Source organism: Paramisgurnus dabryanus, chromosome 17 (genome assembly GCF_030506205.2).
Source record: "Paramisgurnus dabryanus chromosome 17, PD_genome_1.1, whole genome shotgun sequence".
In the NCBI taxonomy this organism is placed as follows: Eukaryota; Metazoa; Chordata; class Actinopteri; order Cypriniformes; family Cobitidae; genus Paramisgurnus; species Paramisgurnus dabryanus.
This window is the reverse complement of record NC_133353.1, coordinates 9,731,885-9,752,977: the sequence shown is the minus strand read 5'-3', so window position 1 is coordinate 9,752,977 and position 21,093 is coordinate 9,731,885. Positions and strand designations below refer to the sequence as shown.

The following is a 21,093-nucleotide window of genomic DNA, read 5'->3' as shown; positions in this document are numbered from 1 at the left end:
AGTTCACACAGAATACATCAGTGGTAAATATCCAGACTGCTATCATGTGATTATATTTTTACCTGACCACAGGTGGAGTCCATCAAAGCCATAAGAGTACAGATCATCTCCAACTCCGTTAGCGCCCCAACCTTCTCCTCCTCCCGGGTACGGAGCGTAACCTTTAGTGGACGCCCAACCCACCCGCAGGTGCGAGGGCTCACCGGTCATGAAATGATCCACCTGATCAATCATCAACTCAAAGTACCATCTTCTGTACTGAGCCGAACCTTCACTTACTCCTACAGAGATGTTGGGCCGCATGCTACAAACAAACACACAAACTCACACTGTAACACAATGTTCATCAATAACAGTGACAACAGACAGAATAAAGTTAAATCACACTAATCTAACCTCTGGACATCATTGACCAATCGTGTCTGTAGAAGAAGATCTCGTCTGGACAGCAGATGATCACAGATGAGGTTCTGATTGGCTCTCACGGCGACTCCATTACAGACACACAGAGAGCAGAGAACATCTAAAATCTGAGCATATTTAACATTTCAACAATATATTACTGAAGTCAATCTGACTTTATGTCTCATGATATTATATTTGTATCTCTATTCGCTATTATGAGCGAGCATTTCTAACAATCACTAACACAATTCAAGTTCTCAGAAGTCAGACCTGTTTTCATCTGTTTTATTGATTTATCTCTTTGACTGATCATTGAATTATTTTACCACACGCAATGTTATATCATGTAAATGTGATTCTGATAATATCCTCAAATATAACACAGAGGTTTTACACTGCTGGAGTTACACAGGTTATTAATAACAGAAACATATTAACCACAGATCACTTGACTCCTGCTCCATCATCTATACATGGTCCTATTTGTAAGTGATGACAGAGGTCATGTCATATAATTGGTGTTGACAGACCTTGTGATTTCGTCCATGTTTGTAAAGCAGAGAGATGATGGTCTTGATGTGTCCTCTCTGAATGATGTTCAGCGCTTCAGGACTCTCCGTGAGAATACAGTGAAGGACCTCCAAGATCCCTGAGTGAGAAAACAAAAGACATTTATGAGCAAAACAACAGATAATCTGAGCTAATACCATGGTATTCTTTCAAGTGTGATAAAAACTGCTTAATTATATGACATATTACATTATAACTATACAGTATACCGTAGTATTTCCATCTCATCCTTTGAGTATGTGTTTTTATATAAGGCCACAGGTAATATCTAGAGAACAATAGTTAATATCGTCAGATAAGTTAATGCTACGATTATTTTTTCGCAAGGTGTTTATTATGTACGGTAGAAACACAACTGCCAGAGTAACTCTCATTTACTATTCATCAAACTGAGAATAAAAATAAGTTGAAATCGGTCAAAAACAGTAATGCAACGTTAATGTTTGTTTATCAGACATAGAAACAAATAAAGATGTGAAGAAATTATCAAATAAATGACAGGAAGTCAAAGAGTTTTAAGATATGTGTAACAAACCTGAAGATGACTCCAATCTCTCCAGTTTACTGACCAACCAATCCAGATTCTGGGAAAACTGGGTACAATTATTCCTGTTTCCACGGATGAGAGAAGCTATAAAAGATGAGAAGAGGTCACAGGATCAATCCTGATAGTCAATGTAAACATTCAAACACAACACACTGATTCAATGTCATGTAAACTTTATAATCACAGTTAAAAATATGCTAGAGAACTTCAGAGAGTTTTTATAAATGTCAAGGACACAGCAGTTATTCCTTATGGAGGGGATTTCATGCATATTCATTTATCTACTGAAAGACGTCTCAACACAAGGACAACTGACAACGGATATACGGATCAGGTCACTTCACAGATGGGAAAACCAGAACAGAAGACTAAATTTAGTTATAACTGAGCTTAAGAAAGCATTGGTGTGTGTGTGTGTGCTGGCTAAAACAGGAGATTATGAGTTATCATCACTCTTAAAATAAAGACTGTATATGAAGCACATGATGTATAGATACTTAGATGTGAGAAGACAGGAGCACAATAACAGACTGAGAGGAAACGAGTCGAGCCGCAGTAAGACCATCTGTCCTGACACTGTGAACTACAAGTAAAGTTTAGACTGCATCAGTGATTCAATGTTTTATTCTGCAGAGATGGGCAGTGATTCATTCATGCACTGGACCATAAAATGTTGACCCATTCATTGCATTCAGTCCAAAAGGCAAACAGCAACTACCTTACATTAGAACAAAAACACACAAAAAAAACAAAGCCAGTCTTATGTTGTGCTATGAAGCAGTGTTTGTGTGTTTATTACCCAGCAGCTCATAAAGCAGGTTGAGAATGTCTTTCCATGCAGCGCCAGCATCTTCTCCAGCATATTCACCAAAATGAGCAGCACTGTTATAAACGCTCAAGCGATCGATGCAGTCAGACACCAGAGACAACATACCCTGAAACATAGACATTCATATCATACTCATATTCTTCAGGAGATCAGCTGATGCATTATAAAACACATCTCAAATACTGTAGTGATTTACCTCCTGTTTGAAGAGATTCTGTCGGTTCTTCAGCGATCGTAGTTGTATTTGTTTCTTCTCATGTTCCAGCTCAGCGTCAGGCAGTCTGAAGTATATGATCAGATCTTTAAGTGTCTGGAGAACCTCATCACTGGGCAGAACCACAGACACACGGTTCTTTCCACTCAAACTGTCAAGATCTCTGTCAAAACAAATCAAAGCTTTCAGAAAGCATAAAATCAAATTTGATTAAAATCTGTCAGAACATTCTGTGGGAGGAGTATGTGAACATAAACTAACAGACAGAAATACACTGAAGTGTTAAAGGGGGGGTTAATGCTATTTCATGCATTCTGACTTATTAACACAGTTAAGTATTTCTGGGCCTCCTCTTTCCTACAAGTTATGAAAGTTTTTTTCGAACATGGGTACACGTTACACATCATTGACCCCATATTCCTTTTATGGGCAATTCCTTTAGAAGACCACGCCCACACGTCAATCAGAGTGAGAACAATGATGCTCGTTAGTATTGCTCCTTCTTACAGTATAAGTCACAACATTTTTGTTTTATATCAAGACTCAACAATGGCACAAAAGAAGAAGTTTGTTTTTGGATGTAAGGAGAAGAGAGTCTTGTTCAGCTTTCTAAGTAAGTCAGCACTCAGAAAACATTAGATATAGTTTGTTTATCCGAGGTAGCAGCAGAGTTATTGTCACGCGTGTACTTGGGGCGGCAGTGGCTCAGTGGTTCATGTAGGTTGTCTACAAACCGGAAGGTTGGTGGTTCAATCCCCGGCTCCACCGGACCAAGTGTCGAAGTGTCTTTGAGCAAGACACCTAACCCCAGCTGCTCCTGACGAGCTGGCTGGCGCCTTGCATGGCTGACACCGCCGTCGGTGTATGAATGGGTGAATGTGAGGCTAATTGTAAAGCGCTTTGGATGGCCATAGGTCTGTTAAAAGCTCTATATAAATGCAGTCCATTTACCATTTACCATTTGTTTAACCTCCTAAGACCCGAGCTTTGGTTTGGCTTGCATTTTAGATTTCTTAAAGCTATTTGGGGTTAAGAGAAACCAATAAATATAATAACCAAATATTTTTCTTTGAACATGAAGCACTGTTATTGTCCTGATCAATTAAAGACTCTTTGGAGATATAAAGGATGTAATATTACTCTATAGCTACTCCAGATTAACATGAGATGAGTAGAAACAGTGTGTGTTATTATTACATAAGAGATGCACTTGTGTGTTATGGGAGCTTTAATGATGAGACATTCCCAGAATCACAGACTGTACAATCCCTGCTGATTTTAGTCTCTCACACACACACAAGTGCATCTCTTATGTAATAATGATGAAAAATATGAAGAGTTTCAGTAGAGAGCTGAACATGACTGAAGATGATGGCCTCAGAAAAACTCTGACTACTCATGCAGAACATCTGACATTTAAAAATAGCCTGAAAACACTGTGTGTGTGAATCTCTATATACAGTATATAAATATATAAATAGATCATCTCTGTGGGTGTGTGTACTGAACCATCTGACAGGAAAATTGGTTAACTTATTAAACACTTCCAGGAATGAAGTCTGTGTGTCTTCACATATGGAGGTGTGTGTTCTGGTACCTGATGAAGGTACTAAAGAGTCGTGTGGTGTTGCGAATAATTCGTGCAGCTCTCGACTCTTCATGTTGACAGCGCTGTAATGTCAGCCCATCATCCATATGTCCTTCTGAATGAAAACAGACCTTAATAAGAAACACACAAAAGCATTTCATTAAGAAATCAAATGAGCTTTTATTCATCATGACATACCCAACACTCCCACACTCCCAATGCAATAACACAATGAATATCAAAATATCTGACACAGCAGCAGGTGTGCCATGTAAGGTTAGTACTGTACATGTATGTGTTATTATTTGTGTCACTTTTGTTTCTTATTTAAACCACAGTCAACATGCACACTGTATGAACGTGAGTACGACTCACTCGTCGTTTAAGAGGACCCAGTCGAGTTGATTTGACATCAGGCGCTTGATAGGTCAGCCACAGACTCGTCGCCACATGCATCACAAAACACAAAGAATCTCCATATTTGATCTCCGCCACCCCCATTCCCTCAACATCACGCTTTATACTGCAGTCCAGCTTCTCCTGAAGAAACACAGCAAACACATTAATAGAATCATGTGTCTTTAACTAACAGTGCTAAACATCATCCTTTATAATGAGATGGGGATTTAATCTGATACTGTGAGTGAGTACATCACGACCACCAGCTGTAGACCAAGAAATCACAGTTATAGTCATTATCATCGCAGACGCTCCTACAGCACACGAGATGTTTCAGACCTTTGATGCTCGCAGACAGAACGCAGTCGACTTGGTGTCGGATTTCTGGCGGTCCTGCAGAACGACCCCTCTGTCCTCAGTAAGAGCCAGATAGTGACCGGTGGTGAGGTGACGCAGACGAAAGGGTTGACCCCAGCGAATGTGACTGCCACACCAACTGCATACAGACACAAACATACAGTAAAGACAGAATAATGATGGTGTGATGATGTTATACAGACACTCGAATAACTCTGAGTGATCACACCTGATGCGTAACGGCTCCAGTCTCCACAGAGATCGAGCTTTAGCTCCGGCCTTCCCCGTCTCATAGTTCACAATCCTGAAAAACAACAAAGAAAACACTACATTTATAAACGTCTTTCACGGTGGATTAGACCTGACAAACTCATCTCATCCAAACATTGAAACAGTGTAAGTATTAAGTGTAGTGTACATTACAGAATCTGACTGAATGACTGAATGTGAGCGCACATTTCTATTATATCTCAATGATATTACATTAGCTGTGACTGGACTACAGTTATCGGTCCAATGCACTGTATTACTAGACTTTATATACTGTAGGTGTTGAGACTTGTTCAGTTTTATGCTTTCAGATGTTTTAGCAGTGACTTTGAAGGTGAAATCGTGAGCTGATGGATTTATTGATCACCTCAGTAACATTCATGTAAGCTATCAGAAGACAAACGCTCTCTATTACTTATACAGGTGACTGCACTGGCAGATAACACAAATCTTTCACTCGTGTCCTCTGAGGTCAAATACAGAAGATCACAAGAGAAAGTTCCTTTAATTAGATTTCAAGGACGAGACGCAATGCCACAGGCCTTAGTCTGTGATGACTGATACCAAAGTCAAAGTGAGTAGGGTCATTTAGAGTCAAGTACATTTCTTTGGACCCAAGAAGACCTCTACGACAAAGTGTTGCTTTAAAAGCAGTAAAAAGCTGCTTTACATTGTGAAAGATTCATCATCTATAAGGTGTCTATGAAAGTGTCTGATTCAGATCAGACTGAATCTTGTTGAATGTAAATGTTTATTCTGGATCTCTGAGAGTTATTGAAATGTGGTTACTCTTGATATGATATCAGGTCTTTAGAGATCATGTTTGTACCTCTGTTCTTCTTCACTCTGATCTGACCCTGGGATGGTCAAAACCTCATCGTGACCATGAAACAGACGCATCACATGACCACCAAGAAGGTATCCTACAGATATATACAATAAACATCAGATTAAGTAATGAAACCACATCACCACTGTGTCACACCAGAGGTTGTTATAGATCACACGTCACATGATCTGAGGATTGTTTGTGTCTGTAGCACTGACAGTTATGTGCTGAAGTTTCAATCTCAGGGTCATGGGGGTTGCTTAACCTCCTATGACCCCAAACCCTTTTCCTTTTTCATATTTCTACCAGCTATTTTGGGGTTAGGAAGAACCAATAACTATAATAACTAAATATTTTTCTTTGAACATGAAGCAGTGTAATTGTCCATGTTTGTGTACAACAGATTCCAGTTACACAGAATTAAGTAGGTCTATTGTGGTGCAAAAAACTAAAAAAGGTCTTTAGAGGTTAAATCACTATCAGCAATAGAACTAGTAATGTCTTAGTTAGCAAACAACATTAATCAGGAGAAATGCCAGACGTTAAATATGACATCATGAGTAAACTTCACTGGGATTTGTGTGTACCTTCTTCAACACTGCTTCCTGAACAGATGGGATGAACGTTCCAAAGCGTCTGCATAAATGATGCGTCCACCTGGACGTTCCCATTGGATATGGACAGATGCTGTGGAAGGAAGTAACGGTTACCATGGCAACACATCCTCTCGACTCAGGTCTTCTCTTTGATACACTGTTCTCAGAGGTCAATTTTAAAAGCTTGGCATTATGAAAATGAGTTGAGTGATATAAAGATAATAATTATTGTTTAAACAGACAAAGAAAACAAAGTTTGTGCCTTGCAGTACTAAAACATTACATTTCACAAAAAACACCACAGTAATACCACACTTTTTGGACACATCCAGGTATTCATTACAGTTTTTTATAGGGCTATAAAATTAATGTTGTTAATAACATTTATATGTTTATATGATAACCTGCTGACAAGAGCACATGACCGACCGCACACGTAAATCACATACACACACACAATGACTGCATACGTCACATGATGTATTTTCAGCCTCTGATTCTGTTATATTGCTATATTTTTATTTATACACCTAAAAATAAATCACATATTCGTTCAAGTCAATGACTGATACTCACAAGATAGCGTTCAGATGAAACACTGACAAGAATGAGATCATCACCAATCCGAACTTTCTCTCCCTCAGATCTCTGTTTGGAAGCGGGATGAATGGTCCACCAGCAGGCTTCACCTGAAACACGTCAAGTAAACAGCGTCACACATCCGTCACCTGTGCTTATATATCAGCTGTTGTTGTGCGTCATGTGTCGGTATGAACATCCTTGAATCTTTCATCATATTTCATTTTTTATTAGATATGAACACAACAAATGTTTGTGTATTTACCTATCGAATCCTCTTGCAGTCCGACGTCAAAAGACAATTTATCTGTCAAAGATCTTGATGTCTTCAAACAGGTCAGATACTACAACACAATGTGTAGATATGAGTAGATGAACTTAAGTAGTATATACGGTATGAATGTCAGTCTCTCACCATTTCACTAAAGGAGTGTCTGAGAAGAATAGCGTGACCGTACAGTACGGTTCTGTGTCCTGCACTGTGAGCTCCCTGTCAATACAACACACTTACACTTACTGTATTTATCACACACACACATTCAGCAACAAATATTGTATATGTCCAGATGGTTACTGATGATATCTAAACATAAGAAGAGGTCTCTACTGATGCAAACACGTAAGAATCCTCTTAGACATTCATCTGAGACAGGGACATTAAAGTAAGAATCACTCACCTTTCTAATGAACTGCTACAAGAAGCATGACAGAGAAATGACAAAAGAAAAATACAACAAAATTCCTCATCACTGCAGATCCACACACAGAAATACATCACTAAATGTGTACAAAACCATGTATGTGTGTTTATAAAGAGCTGTAACACAGAGGTAAATATCAGAGCTGTCACAGCTCATCAGCTTCATATTAGCCAATCAGAGAAAGCTTGTATGAGTCACATGGACTGAAGCATCACTATCTTAACCTTCAGCTGGAAATCACAAACACTATAGCTGTGTCCCAATTCAAGGGCTGCAACCTTATGAGCATTCGACCTTAAAAGATGAGCACTCGGTCTTTCGAGGTGGAAGCCTCAGAAGTTCGCGAAGAGAACTGAAATGAGACGGTCTAACCTTCGGAGGACCCATAATTAGCGTCACCTGCTGCACGCGCCCACATGCACGTTTCTGACTTATTAAAATAAATATGACATAAGAAAAATTATTAATTTATTTTAGAAATATGACACGTTGATGTATATTAAACTATTCAACAGTATACCAAATTAATCAACCTTATAAATAAACGCAACATAAAAAGATTATTATTAACACAAAACATAACTTATAATAATAAAACAGTGACAAGAAAAAAATGTTTTCTGATAAATACACTTTTATTTAATAAAGGTTTTAATTGTTTATTTTAGAATATCCACCCATTATATGCAGCCGTTGCAGACGCGCAATGACTCTTGGGATATCCTCGGCTGTTAAGGATCCATTCGTTCTATCCTTAAAAGCGCGGAGAAATGAGGACGCATTTTGAGGCTTCATTCTAAGCATCCTTTGAAATGGGACGGCCTTACTGGCCTTAAGTCGCGCTGCTGTGACGCAATCGGTCTTAAAATACGTCCTTAGAAGGTCGCAGCCCTTGAATTGGGACACAGCTTATGAACACTAAATACAGACTAGTGCTGGTGTGCTACTAACTAAAGTTGGTCGAAACGTTACCTAAAACTCCATTCATGATGCATCACATCAAACCATTAAAGCAAAAAGGTTTCTAAAAAAAACTGTTATGTGCAAATGTTGTGTGTTTTTGTTCTTACATCATTGTTTTGTCCGGTTTTGGCGAGCATCTCCTGTAGCGCTCGTACAGAGAGAGACTGTTCCAGTACAAAACTACAGATACACACATCTGGAGGATAATACTGACACACACACACAGAGAGAGAAAACATAATCAATAAACACGTTCAGCAAACTCATCCGATTCTCATTTATAATCATAAAATGAGTTAAATCCAGTAAATACAACACAAGATCTTATGAAGACACAAACAGAAGTGATGGATTATTACACAAATATAACACAAAACTGTCCATTATGACTGAGGTTAGGGAATCATACTGAAGTCTTTAGGTTTCTCTGAGAAAGATCTCATTCACAATATATTTACTGTCTGCAGATCCTGATACTGCTGTTGATTGACAAGAACATTGACTGAAGGTTTGATGTGTTTGTCTGTTGTAAGGGAAATCTCAGGAAGCATTTTCCTCTTTTAATTAGAAACCTCATTAAATCAATACTTGTCTTTATAACATTTCTTAATTTACTCATAGTCTCACATCATAATTGTCTGTCACAGGTAGGGGTGTAATGATAAATCTCGACACATACTAATAATACCTGTCTGATTTCGATTCTGAAATGGCAAAGGTGATATTATGCACAGCTCTTTCATGTATTACGGCTCTTTGATCAGTAGGAAGTCCTTATCAATCTAAAAGTTTGAGCAACACTTGTCAAACATAATCATTATAAACATTATTTATTACCATGAAAATACCTGAAAATGTTTGAAGTGCAGCTATAAACATGCTTATACATTTCCTGGGCTGCGTCCGAAACCGCCTACTTCCCGACTATATAGTAGGTGAAAATCAGTAGGCAAGGTGAGTAGTATATCTGAATTGATTGTATTATAAAAACAGTAGACAAAAAGTACCCAAAAAGGCAAGACCTTGAAGTATTCATTTGCTTGCCCCTCAAATTCAAAATTTAAAAATGTCTCCACAAAGCCAGCTCAAACACACCACAAAATTGGTCTATCGGCAGTCTATCACACATTCAGACATTAAAACAGCGAACAGTGAAACAATAAAAGTCATGACCTACATTAGCATCCAGCTAGCCAACTCTCCATAAGAAGTAGTGGAGCACACAGACTGCAATTATTTGACTGTGTTGGGCAATCTGGTTCAAGCTTCTTAATTCTTTATTTATTCTTCAACTGAACACCTTGAGAAAGTTGATTTTGTAAGGATAAAATCATATTTTCCTTCATCTTGAGATATTTCACTTGCTTCCACTGATCATCAGTACCGTAGCTAACAGTTAACACACCAATCTGCAACGTGGTTACGATCCAATCACAGGAGGTCAAAAACATAAAAAACAATATTGATTAGCTTCCTTACAACATTAGCGGGAGGGTTTGGGGCGCAAAGTCCTGCGCAAGTGGCCAACTTTAAGGAGGCGGCAACAGAGTGCCGCCCTATTGGCCAGCCTCCACCGAGATACTTCATCTAATTCAGCACCTACTGTCACAGTATGGTTCTTCGTCTGCAGCACATATTGAGTTTCTGCATTAGAGCGCCTTCTGGCTTTTGCATGTGGCTTTTTTACTTTTATGATGGATGGATGTGCATTTGGGGCTATAGAACATTAAACAACCCTCAATGTTATTACGAAGCCAAAAAGAGCCACCAACTCACAGACCTCAGATGATTAGTATTACTAAACAACAGAAGAATAATGCCATTAATCTTCTAATAAACTCATTGTAGAGGATTAAAAGTGGGGCAGTTGTGGCCTAACGGTTAAAGAGTCAGACTTCCCAGACATCAGATGATTTTGGGCCGGATCTGCATCAGATCCATGCCAAAGTCAGCTGCTCCAGTGCAGACCCGGAGTCATTTGCTGTTTGGATTATAGATACATTTTCAGGTGAATACTAAACTTCATCTGCAATGCTGCACACTACAAGCTTTAAATTTATTTCATCCACAGGTCTCTGAAACCCCCACACGTCTTCAGATGAAGGTTTAGGAATAAAGCCAAAGAGGACAGAAAGAAAACCCAGCTGACAGTTTGAGGTGCACTCGTGCTTCATGATAAATGAAACGCATGCAAGCTTTCAGAAAGTAGATCATCGTGATGCCACACAGCTCCAGGGCTGCTCCAGGAGATTTCACAGAAGAGCTGCACAATAAAACCCTGCAGTGTCTCATCTGAAGCAAGTTTAGCACTGAATACAGCAAACTATTCAACACCACCAATAATCAACAATAAAGAATAAAAACATTTCTTGATGTAACACTGAATATAAAAGTTTACAGCTTGTGTTGAAAATGTTTCAGGTTTAATGTGCTGAGTGTAAATGTGTGTTATAAACTGACTTTACATTAATAGTGAAGTGTGTCATGAATGCTGAATGTCACTGTACGTGGCCTACATCTGAGTCTTAGCAGTGCAGTAAGAGAAACTGGGACTCAGATTCAGCTCTTTATAAATAATCTCTGTCCAAACCAAGAGAGATTTATTCACAGACCACCTCATCATTCTTTCACTACAGCTGCTGTAAAAATACTTGCCAAAACACATCAGCTGTGAATTCAGATGACAATAAAGTTACAGACACGCAGAGATTTACAGCGTGATTTACAGTGATATTCTTAAAAAAAAAAAACACCAAGTGTAGACTGATATTCAATCAAATTAATTGTGTTTGAACACCAACAGAGAGCTGTGGTTTCTTCATTTGACCTCAACCATCCAGAAGAGAATAACCTTTAACCTCTGATAGACACAGTCTGATATAACTGCAGTCTGATCGAGGATATGAAGCACCTCAAGGGTCACCTGTGCTTTTACCTTAAATCTTCAATTACAGCACTTGAGACATCAGATAAAATATAACCATAAAGCCGAGCTGACGTCACCAAACTCTCTCGCTGCCATTACAGCGTAAAGACAGATTAAACAGATCACTCCTAGATCAAACTCCTGAAAACTTATCTCCTGTGTTTCTGAACATAAAGAGTCAACCATCTGTATTTACACCATAAACTCATCCAAATAATCAATGATCAGATACAGTATGTTGTTACAGTAGCGCTCTCTCTCTCTCTCTCTCTCTCTCTCTCTCTCTAAGGGCCGATACACACAATGAAGGCAAACCAGCAGTGAGAGAGGTAATATATCATCCCTGTCTCATAACATCACAACCTCATGTGCTGAGACTGAAGAGTCAGTCGTCCCATCTCTCACCTATAAAACCTCCAGGACACACAAGAGAATTAAAAACACTGCGTACATTCAGCTGTTGTGTGCAATACACAAAAATATCAGGCTAAGAACCGATCGATGTGTACAGAGTTTTGTGTGTGTGTCTCTGTGTGTTTGTGTGTCTCTCTGTGTGTGCTGACCTTAGCTTCAGAGGTGGGCTCCAGGTAACAGAGTCGGTTTCCCAAACCCTCAGCGCTCAAGCAGAACTTTCGGTTTTCTTTCTGAATAGACGCCACACACTGCAGAACCACCTCATCATCCTGTGAGAAACACACACAGATATCATTGATCAGAGATATGCAAAAGAAAAGAAGAATGTATTAGCATCCAGAGGAATCTTCAGAAGCAACAGAGATGCAGCTGTAACATTTAGTCGACTAGTGTTACACATCTCTAATACACACAGTACTAACACTATACTGTCTAAACTGTAGTACCTGGATGATCTACTGTACTAATGTGCATTATTGTATCCCACAATGCAACATGCTTCACTTGACCTTCATAAGTCATATCAGTTCACATTAAAATGAATTTTAAAAATAAAAAAATAACCTGACAACAATTGAGTGAGAAAATCAAATGATCTTAAGTGACCACAGCTTTGTCTGACTGCTGCTGTTGATGATTCATACAGTTTTACTTCATATAGATTTGCTTTGGTCTTATTGAAATGCTACAGTACATGACTCAGATAATGTGAGTTTTCAGGAAACAAAATAACTTCTTTCTGAGAGTCAGGTCTGACATAATAATCATACACAACAACTTTATAATCTAACACACTCAATAACACATTTATATCTGATCACATGATCACCAGTATGACCTTCTGTATCAGACTACTGGGCAAAATCGTATTAATTCATGTTAAAACCAAATTACAAGAACTTAAACTCTACTTAATGAATATTTACAAACATTTTCTCTAGTTATGTTGATAAATCTCATGTTTGAATAAATCAAAACAAATGTAAATGTGATGAGATAATCATAAGATTTATTCTACACCGAATCTAGCACAGGAAAGAAAAATCTCAAGCGTTTCTCTTGGACAGCAATGTGATGAAGTAATGAGAATAAAGAAGTACTGAAAGTAACACAAGCCGGTTGAGACATGCAGCAATAAACACAATGAAATCATATCATGTCTAGTATAAAGATTAAACTAATAATTAAAATGCTCAGATAACGATTTTCATGGGTTCACATTAATCTCTGATATCAGACTGATAGACCAACACTTTACTATCTGATCTCACACAAACGCTCATCATCATCATCATCATCACGTTCAACAAAAACAATTATTCATATCTAGACACGATCAGTTGACCTGTATAGAGGATGATCTCTTTTAATAACTAATGGCTCAATGTGTTTAGATGAATGTTAGTGAATCAGCAGTGTGAGGTTTCTGTGTGCCAGCATTTCTCAGCCAAATCTCCCCTGAGATTTAAAGGAGTTAAATGTCTCACTTCATAAGAATTATATTTCTCTCCATACAATGTTAATGAAAGGATTCTGGCACAACAACATTTAGTTTTTTTCAACAAAGTATAAAAGCCTCTCTAAACAACATAAACTCATAACACTGGACAATATATTCCTGGTTAATAAAGTCCTCTGGTACAGACTCATAATGTCACTGACTGTGTACGAGTGTGAACACACGACAGTCACCATGGTTACACCTCAGCATGATATTCTCTTCTCATGTCATTACAGTGTGAAGATGTTACACAAGAACTGCTGATATACACAAACACCTACAGTAAGAGAGTCTCATGACATCTATAAAATGTCATTCTCATCCGCTTCATCCTTCAGCTTCTCAGATGATTCTCCTGGGATAAAAAAACCCTCTCATCTTAAGAGATCTCAACACACACAGTTACACACACACATAGTGTGACACACTTTATGGGAAAGCAGTTTAAAAAGCATATGACGCAGAGTTAGACTCAATTATTGCTACGTTTTAAAGGGGACATATCCTGAAAATCTGACTTTATGTTTAAGTGCTATAATTGGGTCTCCAGTGCTTCTATCAACCTAGAAAATGTGATAAAGATCAACTTAGTAACTTAGTTTTGGTAAACCATTCTCTGCAAACATGTGAAACAATAGATCATTGAAATTTGGCTCCCCTTGTGATGTCAGAAGGGGATCTTATTTTAATAATACCGCCCCTTAATCTAACCACAGCACTGGCATTTAGTGCAGAGATCAGCTCATTTGCATTTAAAAGGACACACACCCAAAATAGCACATTTTTGCTCACACCTACAAAATGTTAATTTTAACATGATATAATAAAATATCTGTGGGGTATTTTGAGCTAAAACTTCACATATGTACTCTGGGAACACCAAAGATTTATTTGACATCTTAAAAAAGTCTTGTGAAATGTAAAATGTTTATATTTTATATTTTGCATCAGTAGGTGGCGCTGTGATGAAACTGTGCATATAGCTTCATGTCATGACTATGATGACGTATACCAAGTTTCATGTTACAGTTTTTTTCGATTGCTAAACGACAGTGGGCACAACTGGAGCTATATGTGCAAAACTCTAACTACAGTCTGCACTACCAAAAGTCACCTGAGCACAACTCTTAACATATGGCTCAAAACAGCTCCGTGCAGCCAAACACTAAACACAACCCTCACTGAGATAACACACACTGTCACTCACAACACACTGAGAGGAAAAACACTAACATCAAACACCAATACACAAAATACTAACTTTATATCTTTACAGTTTCAACAATTTCAGTGATGTCACACCAAGTAATGTTTTCTTTAAAGAATGATTTATTGATTGATTTATCACATTATTTTTTCTAGAACATCATAATTTTTTAAGGTAAATGAAAATTAGCAGTTTGCTTCAGTAGTCTGTAGTAATTTACGGAATTACAGTAATGAGAAAAAAAGGTAGAAACTTAAAGTACATGAAAGGTAATATTAGTATATATAAATGAAATTGGAATTTATATTTATATGAAATTGCAATCAGCAGTGTTTGAAAGGCACAAGGCTGAAATCAATTGTGTTTTGAATGTGTGGTTCACAGTTTTGACAGCAGTGTTTTAGCATTTGAACAAAGTGCTGTAAATCCACAGTGTTGTGCAGGTTGTGGTTAAAGTCATGGAATAAGTGTGTAAAGTTTTGAAAACTGTGTTCAAGCAATGAAAAACAAACTAGAGTTTGGTCCACATGAACTGCTGCTGTGCAGACTGTAGTTAGAGTTTTGCACATGTGACTTCAGTTGTGCCCACTGTCGTTTAGCAATCGAAAAAAACTGTAATACATAAAGGTTTAGTGAAGCTATAGTCTCATATTCATTTTGGTGTGCTTGTTGTCGAATTTGTTGACATGAGATTGGTCTATCAAAAATCAATATAATAACTTTTGCTCTGGAATGTCTCTAGAACCAAATTTCATGCAAATAGGAGAAACACTGTGGGAGGAGTTACAAAACAGGTTTAGGAAATTATAAACTTAATTCAACATGGCAGAATGTTTTGATGACAGAAAATGACATCATAGGATGCATTCAAATCATCAAGAGCCAGGAAAACTATTTTGTTTCTAGCACTTTTAAGTCGAAAGTTAAGTGAAAATTTGAACTGTAGGTGGCGCTAAGTGGTTTGAGATAGGCACTTGGTTTGGCAACAGTTCTGTGCCAAGCTTCATAACTGTTTATCATATGTTTCTATGTACTGCCATAGACTTCCATGGCAGAAGAACACAAACCCATCTCTGATTATTCCTGACATTTAGAGTTTAAAGAACATCACCAGGAAATCATCATTCAGAATCATTTAGTCTTTCAGGAGAAAATGTCTCAATATTATTAAAATCTGAGCAGTTTGATATGTCGATGAGCTCTCTGATAAAATTACTGAGGCCTTTTTATCAGAAGAAACATCTGAGAAGCCTGAGACCTCGCACATGTTTCCTCTGGGACCATTTGATTTCATTTCACTGGCGTCTAGGACAAACACTTAAAGATATTGTGATTTTTCTGCTCTGGGACTGAAGTCTTGGATGACACGGTAAATAAAAGCAGAAGAAAAACACATTTAGCTTCTACATTCAGCCAGTTTTACAGAGGAAAGATGTCTACAAACACTCTCTATAACAATCAGCACAAGCACTCTTTACTGTATGCAGAAATAATCTTGATTAAATAAAGAAATAAAAACGCATAATGAAAGAAAGAGATAGACCCAAGTAATTCTGCAGTGAGACAGAGCTGCTGATAAACACTTTACTACTGCAGTAGGTGTATACACACACACACACACACACACACACACACACACACACACACACACACACACACACACACACACACACACACACACACAAACAGACCCACACACACCCAGACACACATACACACACACACACAGACCCACACACACCCAGACACTCACACACACACACACACAGAGACAGACAGCAATGCACCGTCACTCCTGTAGAGAAACGCAACAAGCTGTTGAGTCACTTCAGTCACAGAAACAACATGAACCGTCAGAGCCAAAGAAGAGACATTAAAACATTATTACTTACAAAATTACACAACAAACACACAGGCATTATATGGATGAGAGAGAGAGAGAGAGAATGAGAGAGAGAGAGAGAGAGAGAGAGAGAGAGAGAGAGAGAGAGAGAGAGAGAGAGAGAGAGAGAGAGAGAGAGAGAGAGAGAGAGAGAGAGAGAGAGAGAGAGAGAGAGAGAGAGAGAGAGGGGGAGAGAGAAACACTGTGATGCCATCACACATTATAACATCTGACACACCACCTGACAAACACACTGATGAAATAAAGCCCAAGAGAACAAATGCAGACTAATAAATCATTACAATACAACTTCAAATATAACCAGAAACCAAAAAACACCTGAATATTCCATCTTGTAAAATGTAATGCATTTTCAAACACTTTATTTTATAGTTTATATCCATCTCGTTCTGTCAAGACTATCAATCTAATTATATTCAAATAAAAAACATTTCATGCATATTCCCACATTTTATTCTGGAGACATTCAACAATATTCCTGATTCAATCTACAGTATGATCATCTCTGATGTGACCTGATTCATTATAATAACATCACAGACCTCTATACTGTCTGTATCTGTCATATAGTGCAGGCTGTTTATTCAATCAACTATTAAATATCAGCAATATAAGTCTGGTGTTTTCCAGACTTATATTGATCAACTCTAATCTAATGTAATAAATGTAGAGGCCATGATGACTAAAGTCACAGTATCACTGACAGAAACATATGATACATACATATCAGATCATGTTTTATATTAAACATTGCAGTATACCTCATATATACCGTATATGTTATATGATCAATGCATTGATTTTACATAAAAAGGCAAATAAAAAAAACATTTAATTTCTTTATACACAGACACACATTATCAACGCATTTTTCGCACAAACTAAACTGAAGCTCTGATGCGTTCTGCTGCAAAATCAAACACAGAAGATTATGAATATAACACCACACACGAGTGTTTAAATAAAATAAATCTCTTATTGATTAAATGATTCATCAGACTGTAAAATCAGACACAATGCGCAAAACAGCATCAGACTCTGGGTCTCGGATCATTGTGCGACAGTTGCTTTCTGGACTCCGAGCACCTGCAGTGTGGAAGCGCCGTAGAATTTATAATGGGAGCGTGGTAGTTGTGTCGCGGCGCGTCGCGTCGCTCGCTTCTGAATGAAACACGCACAGATAATCGCCACACTAGAGAGAGGGAGAGATATAATGTACTTACAGTCCGCAGGAACTGGATCTCATCCTCCGCGTCTCCGCCTTCAGCCATGGCCGCAGATGAGCGCTCAGTGTCCAGCTACAGCAGCCATAGAGACGCGCACACCGATGCTCCAACGCGCTCCGTGTGTGCGCGTAAACAGCGGTGAGCAAAGGTGACTGCGCATGCGCCCTGTCCAACCGCATTTGGGTTTGTGTGGCACTTATTAATATTAAAGAAAGGTGAAAGCGGTGCGCGGAACGCAGCATTGGCGGTTTCTTCAAGGAGAGCGTCATTGTCTTTTTAAAACACATATAAAATAAACACGAATATCTGATTAAATATAATCGTGTGTTTGGAATCGCGCGGCGTGGCTGTCGGTTGGAAATTTACAATATTAATCTCTTTTTGTAAGTGTAATATTAATTAATAACACTGGCAATTGTTTATAAATTCTTAATGCAAAATCTTTCGTATGTTCAGAATATTACGAGTAGTAAAAGCCCGATTTGAGTTCTCCACACAAGTCTCGCCAGTCAGTCAGGCAACGCGAACTTCGCGAGGCCGAAGATAAATACACCCAATGGCTATAAACCGGTAATTTTCCTAGGTAACATTGTTCAGCAGCGACACTTAGATCAAGTTTCTGCAATAAAATGCAACAATGTGTTCTAGGAAAGCCAAATTCAAGCAGAAGGTGACGTGAGGAAAAGGCATACGGTATGTCTGTTTCGATGATCGGCTCATCATCACCCTCTCAGTCAGTTACTACGGTAACGACCACCAGGTAAGGGTGGTGTATTTTTCCTTTCTTATATTTTTATTTATTTAACAGTTTTTTCTATCCAAGCTGACTTTTAGTGCATCCAGGTTATATTTTATTATAACAGTATGTGTGTTCTCTGGAAACCCATGGGCATGATCTCTGCACTGTTAACTTAAAGGGGACATTTCACAAGACTTTTTTTAAGATGTCAAATAAATCTTTGGTGTCCCCAGAGTACATATGTGAACTTTTAGCTCAAAATACCCCACAGATAATTTATTATAACATGTTAAAATTGCCACTTTGAAGATGTGAGCAAATTTTTTTTTACCATATGCTTCTATGTATTGCCATAGACTTCCATGGCAGAAGAACACAAACCCATCTCTAATTATTTCTGACATTTAGAGTTTAAAGAACATGCTGTTTTTGGTTGTGTCCTTTAAAATGTAAATGGGCTGATCTCTGTACTAAATGATATTGCCAGGGTTGGACAATGCAGATAAAGGGGTGGTATTTTCCCTTTCTGACATCACAAGGGGAGCCAAATTTCAATGACCTTTTTTTTCTTGCAGAAAATGGTTTACTAAAACTAAGTTGATCTGTATCACATTTTCTAGGTTGATAAAAGCACTAGGGATCCAATTATAGCACTTAAACATGTTTAAAAACAGATTTTCATGATTTTTCTTCCTTAACACTACACCAGCTTAGCTACATGAATGAGAAGTACTGATGAAATGCCCTGAGTAAATAACTGGGACAGGGACATTTGATTTTGCCTGCAGCTGTTTACAAGTTCAGAATGAAAATTATGGAGAATCTTTAGACTGAGCTATGATGCTCAAATGTCTTTGCAGATGTATGTAAAGGTTTTGCCTGTTTTGTGAGATATTCTCTAGAGAGTCATCACTAATTGTGAGACATGCATCTACCGTAGATATCATAATGTTACACTTGTTTTACCCTGTAAAAAATCAATCTGTTTTTTAAAGGTGCCAAAGAATTCATTGTAATAATCTACACAGAATGTTTGTGGCTTTATTAAGTGCAGAAATGATCCAGAGTCAGTTTTTCATGTCCATTTACAACCCTAGGATTTGTCTTTAGAATGAAATTGTCTATTATTACCTGATTTGAAAGGGTCATAATAGTGTTGAGCTCTGCTCTGATTGGCTGTTTCTCAGAGCAGCTCCTTCAGTAGCTCTGTGTGTGTGTAAACAGATCTTATGTTTGATTCTGTATTAGATGAAGATACAGATTTTGAGGAAAAATCAATTGTTTGGAGATTGTTAATGCAAGTTTCTGAGTGGTAAGTTTGTGTTTTTTGTCAGTATGGACTGCAAAACATAACTATAAAATTAAAAGCTGAACTTCAGCCTATGCTACACTGTAAAAAATAGCTGTAATTATGCAGCTGGTTGCCAGTAACTTACTGTAGAAGATAAAGATTGAAAATGTTTCATGTTCATTTAACTTTGAACAAACTTATTATTATTATTATTATTATTAATACATACAGTTTTTAATTTATGGCATCTATAAATTCATGTAAATATCATGATGCTTTAGTGGAGTAAAGTGTATGTCTGTTAAAGGAAAACAAGGGAAAGCAGTTGGTTACTGAGATTATGCCTGTAAAATTATGCCGGTTCAAAAAGACATGACTAGGGTTAAAATAATAATCATATTAAAGATTAAAATAACTGAGCATTATTTAGTGTAGTTGGATCAAACCTTTCACAGTGTATTATTATCCTCTGCTGCATCATAGTGGTGTAACTGCAGAATAACACTCATATTGACAGGAGGAAGAAATTGACCAAACCAACTTTGCATAAAGAATATATTTTATGAGGTTAAATATTGTTAAATAGGCCTACATCTTTGTCAAATATGTTTTATTTATTGTATTTACTGAATTGATATTCTTGAATAACTGCATGCATGCGTACATGTGATGTCACAAAAACAATACAAAACAAACCAATATTTTCACCAATAATTTATCACTATTTAAACTGACTATATTAATTTAAATAGCTTACAGTAATTAACTGTATTATTTAATATTTGTAAATATTGATGCATTTTTTTTGTCTGAGATTAAATTGAAAGCATGTTTTTTTGTCTGAGATTAAATTGAAAGCATGTTTTACTGGTTTTCTTGATATACATTTCTGCCATAGTAGTTACATGGTTACTGTAACTACCATAAACCTAAAGTGTGTTGTCATGACAAAAGAGAACGAAAGAAAATTTTAGTTAGGGACATTAAATCAGAAACCTTTTTTTTTTTTTTTTTACAGATTTATAGTAGAGTTATAGAT

The 21,093-nt window shown here is 37.5% G+C and overlaps 1 protein-coding gene across 10 annotated transcripts in view; it reads right to left on the bottom strand.

The window, feature by feature from the left end:
- The window catches only part of LOC135761036 (ryanodine receptor 3), a 63,950-nt gene extending 45,789 nt beyond the window's left edge, over positions 1–18,161 (bottom strand). For all 10 annotated transcript variants that reach the window (XM_065275123.1, XM_065275124.1, XM_065275129.1 and 7 more), the window contains exons 1-19: positions 18,022–18,161; positions 12,337–12,456; positions 8,955–9,056; positions 7,861–7,875; positions 7,599–7,673; positions 7,449–7,527; positions 7,181–7,293; positions 6,596–6,695; positions 6,009–6,102; positions 5,139–5,213; positions 4,892–5,048; positions 4,529–4,693; positions 4,163–4,284; positions 2,548–2,728; positions 2,322–2,457; positions 1,511–1,606; positions 936–1,054; positions 397–530; positions 63–304 (exon numbers count right to left, since the gene is read on the bottom strand). In XM_065275123.1, the coding sequence (XP_065131195.1) occupies positions 63–304; positions 397–530; positions 936–1,054; positions 1,511–1,606; positions 2,322–2,457; positions 2,548–2,728; positions 4,163–4,284; positions 4,529–4,693; positions 4,892–5,048; positions 5,139–5,213; positions 6,009–6,102; positions 6,596–6,695; positions 7,181–7,293; positions 7,449–7,527; positions 7,599–7,673; positions 7,861–7,875; positions 8,955–9,056; positions 12,337–12,456; positions 18,022–18,069 (2,173 nt within the window). In that variant the 5' untranslated portion in view covers positions 18,070–18,161. The remainder of the gene's footprint in view (positions 1–62; positions 305–396; positions 531–935; positions 1,055–1,510; positions 1,607–2,321; positions 2,458–2,547; positions 2,729–4,162; positions 4,285–4,528; positions 4,694–4,891; positions 5,049–5,138; positions 5,214–6,008; positions 6,103–6,595; positions 6,696–7,180; positions 7,294–7,448; positions 7,528–7,598; positions 7,674–7,860; positions 7,876–8,954; positions 9,057–12,336; positions 12,457–18,021) is intronic.
- Positions 18,162–21,093: the final 2,932 nt, after the last annotated feature.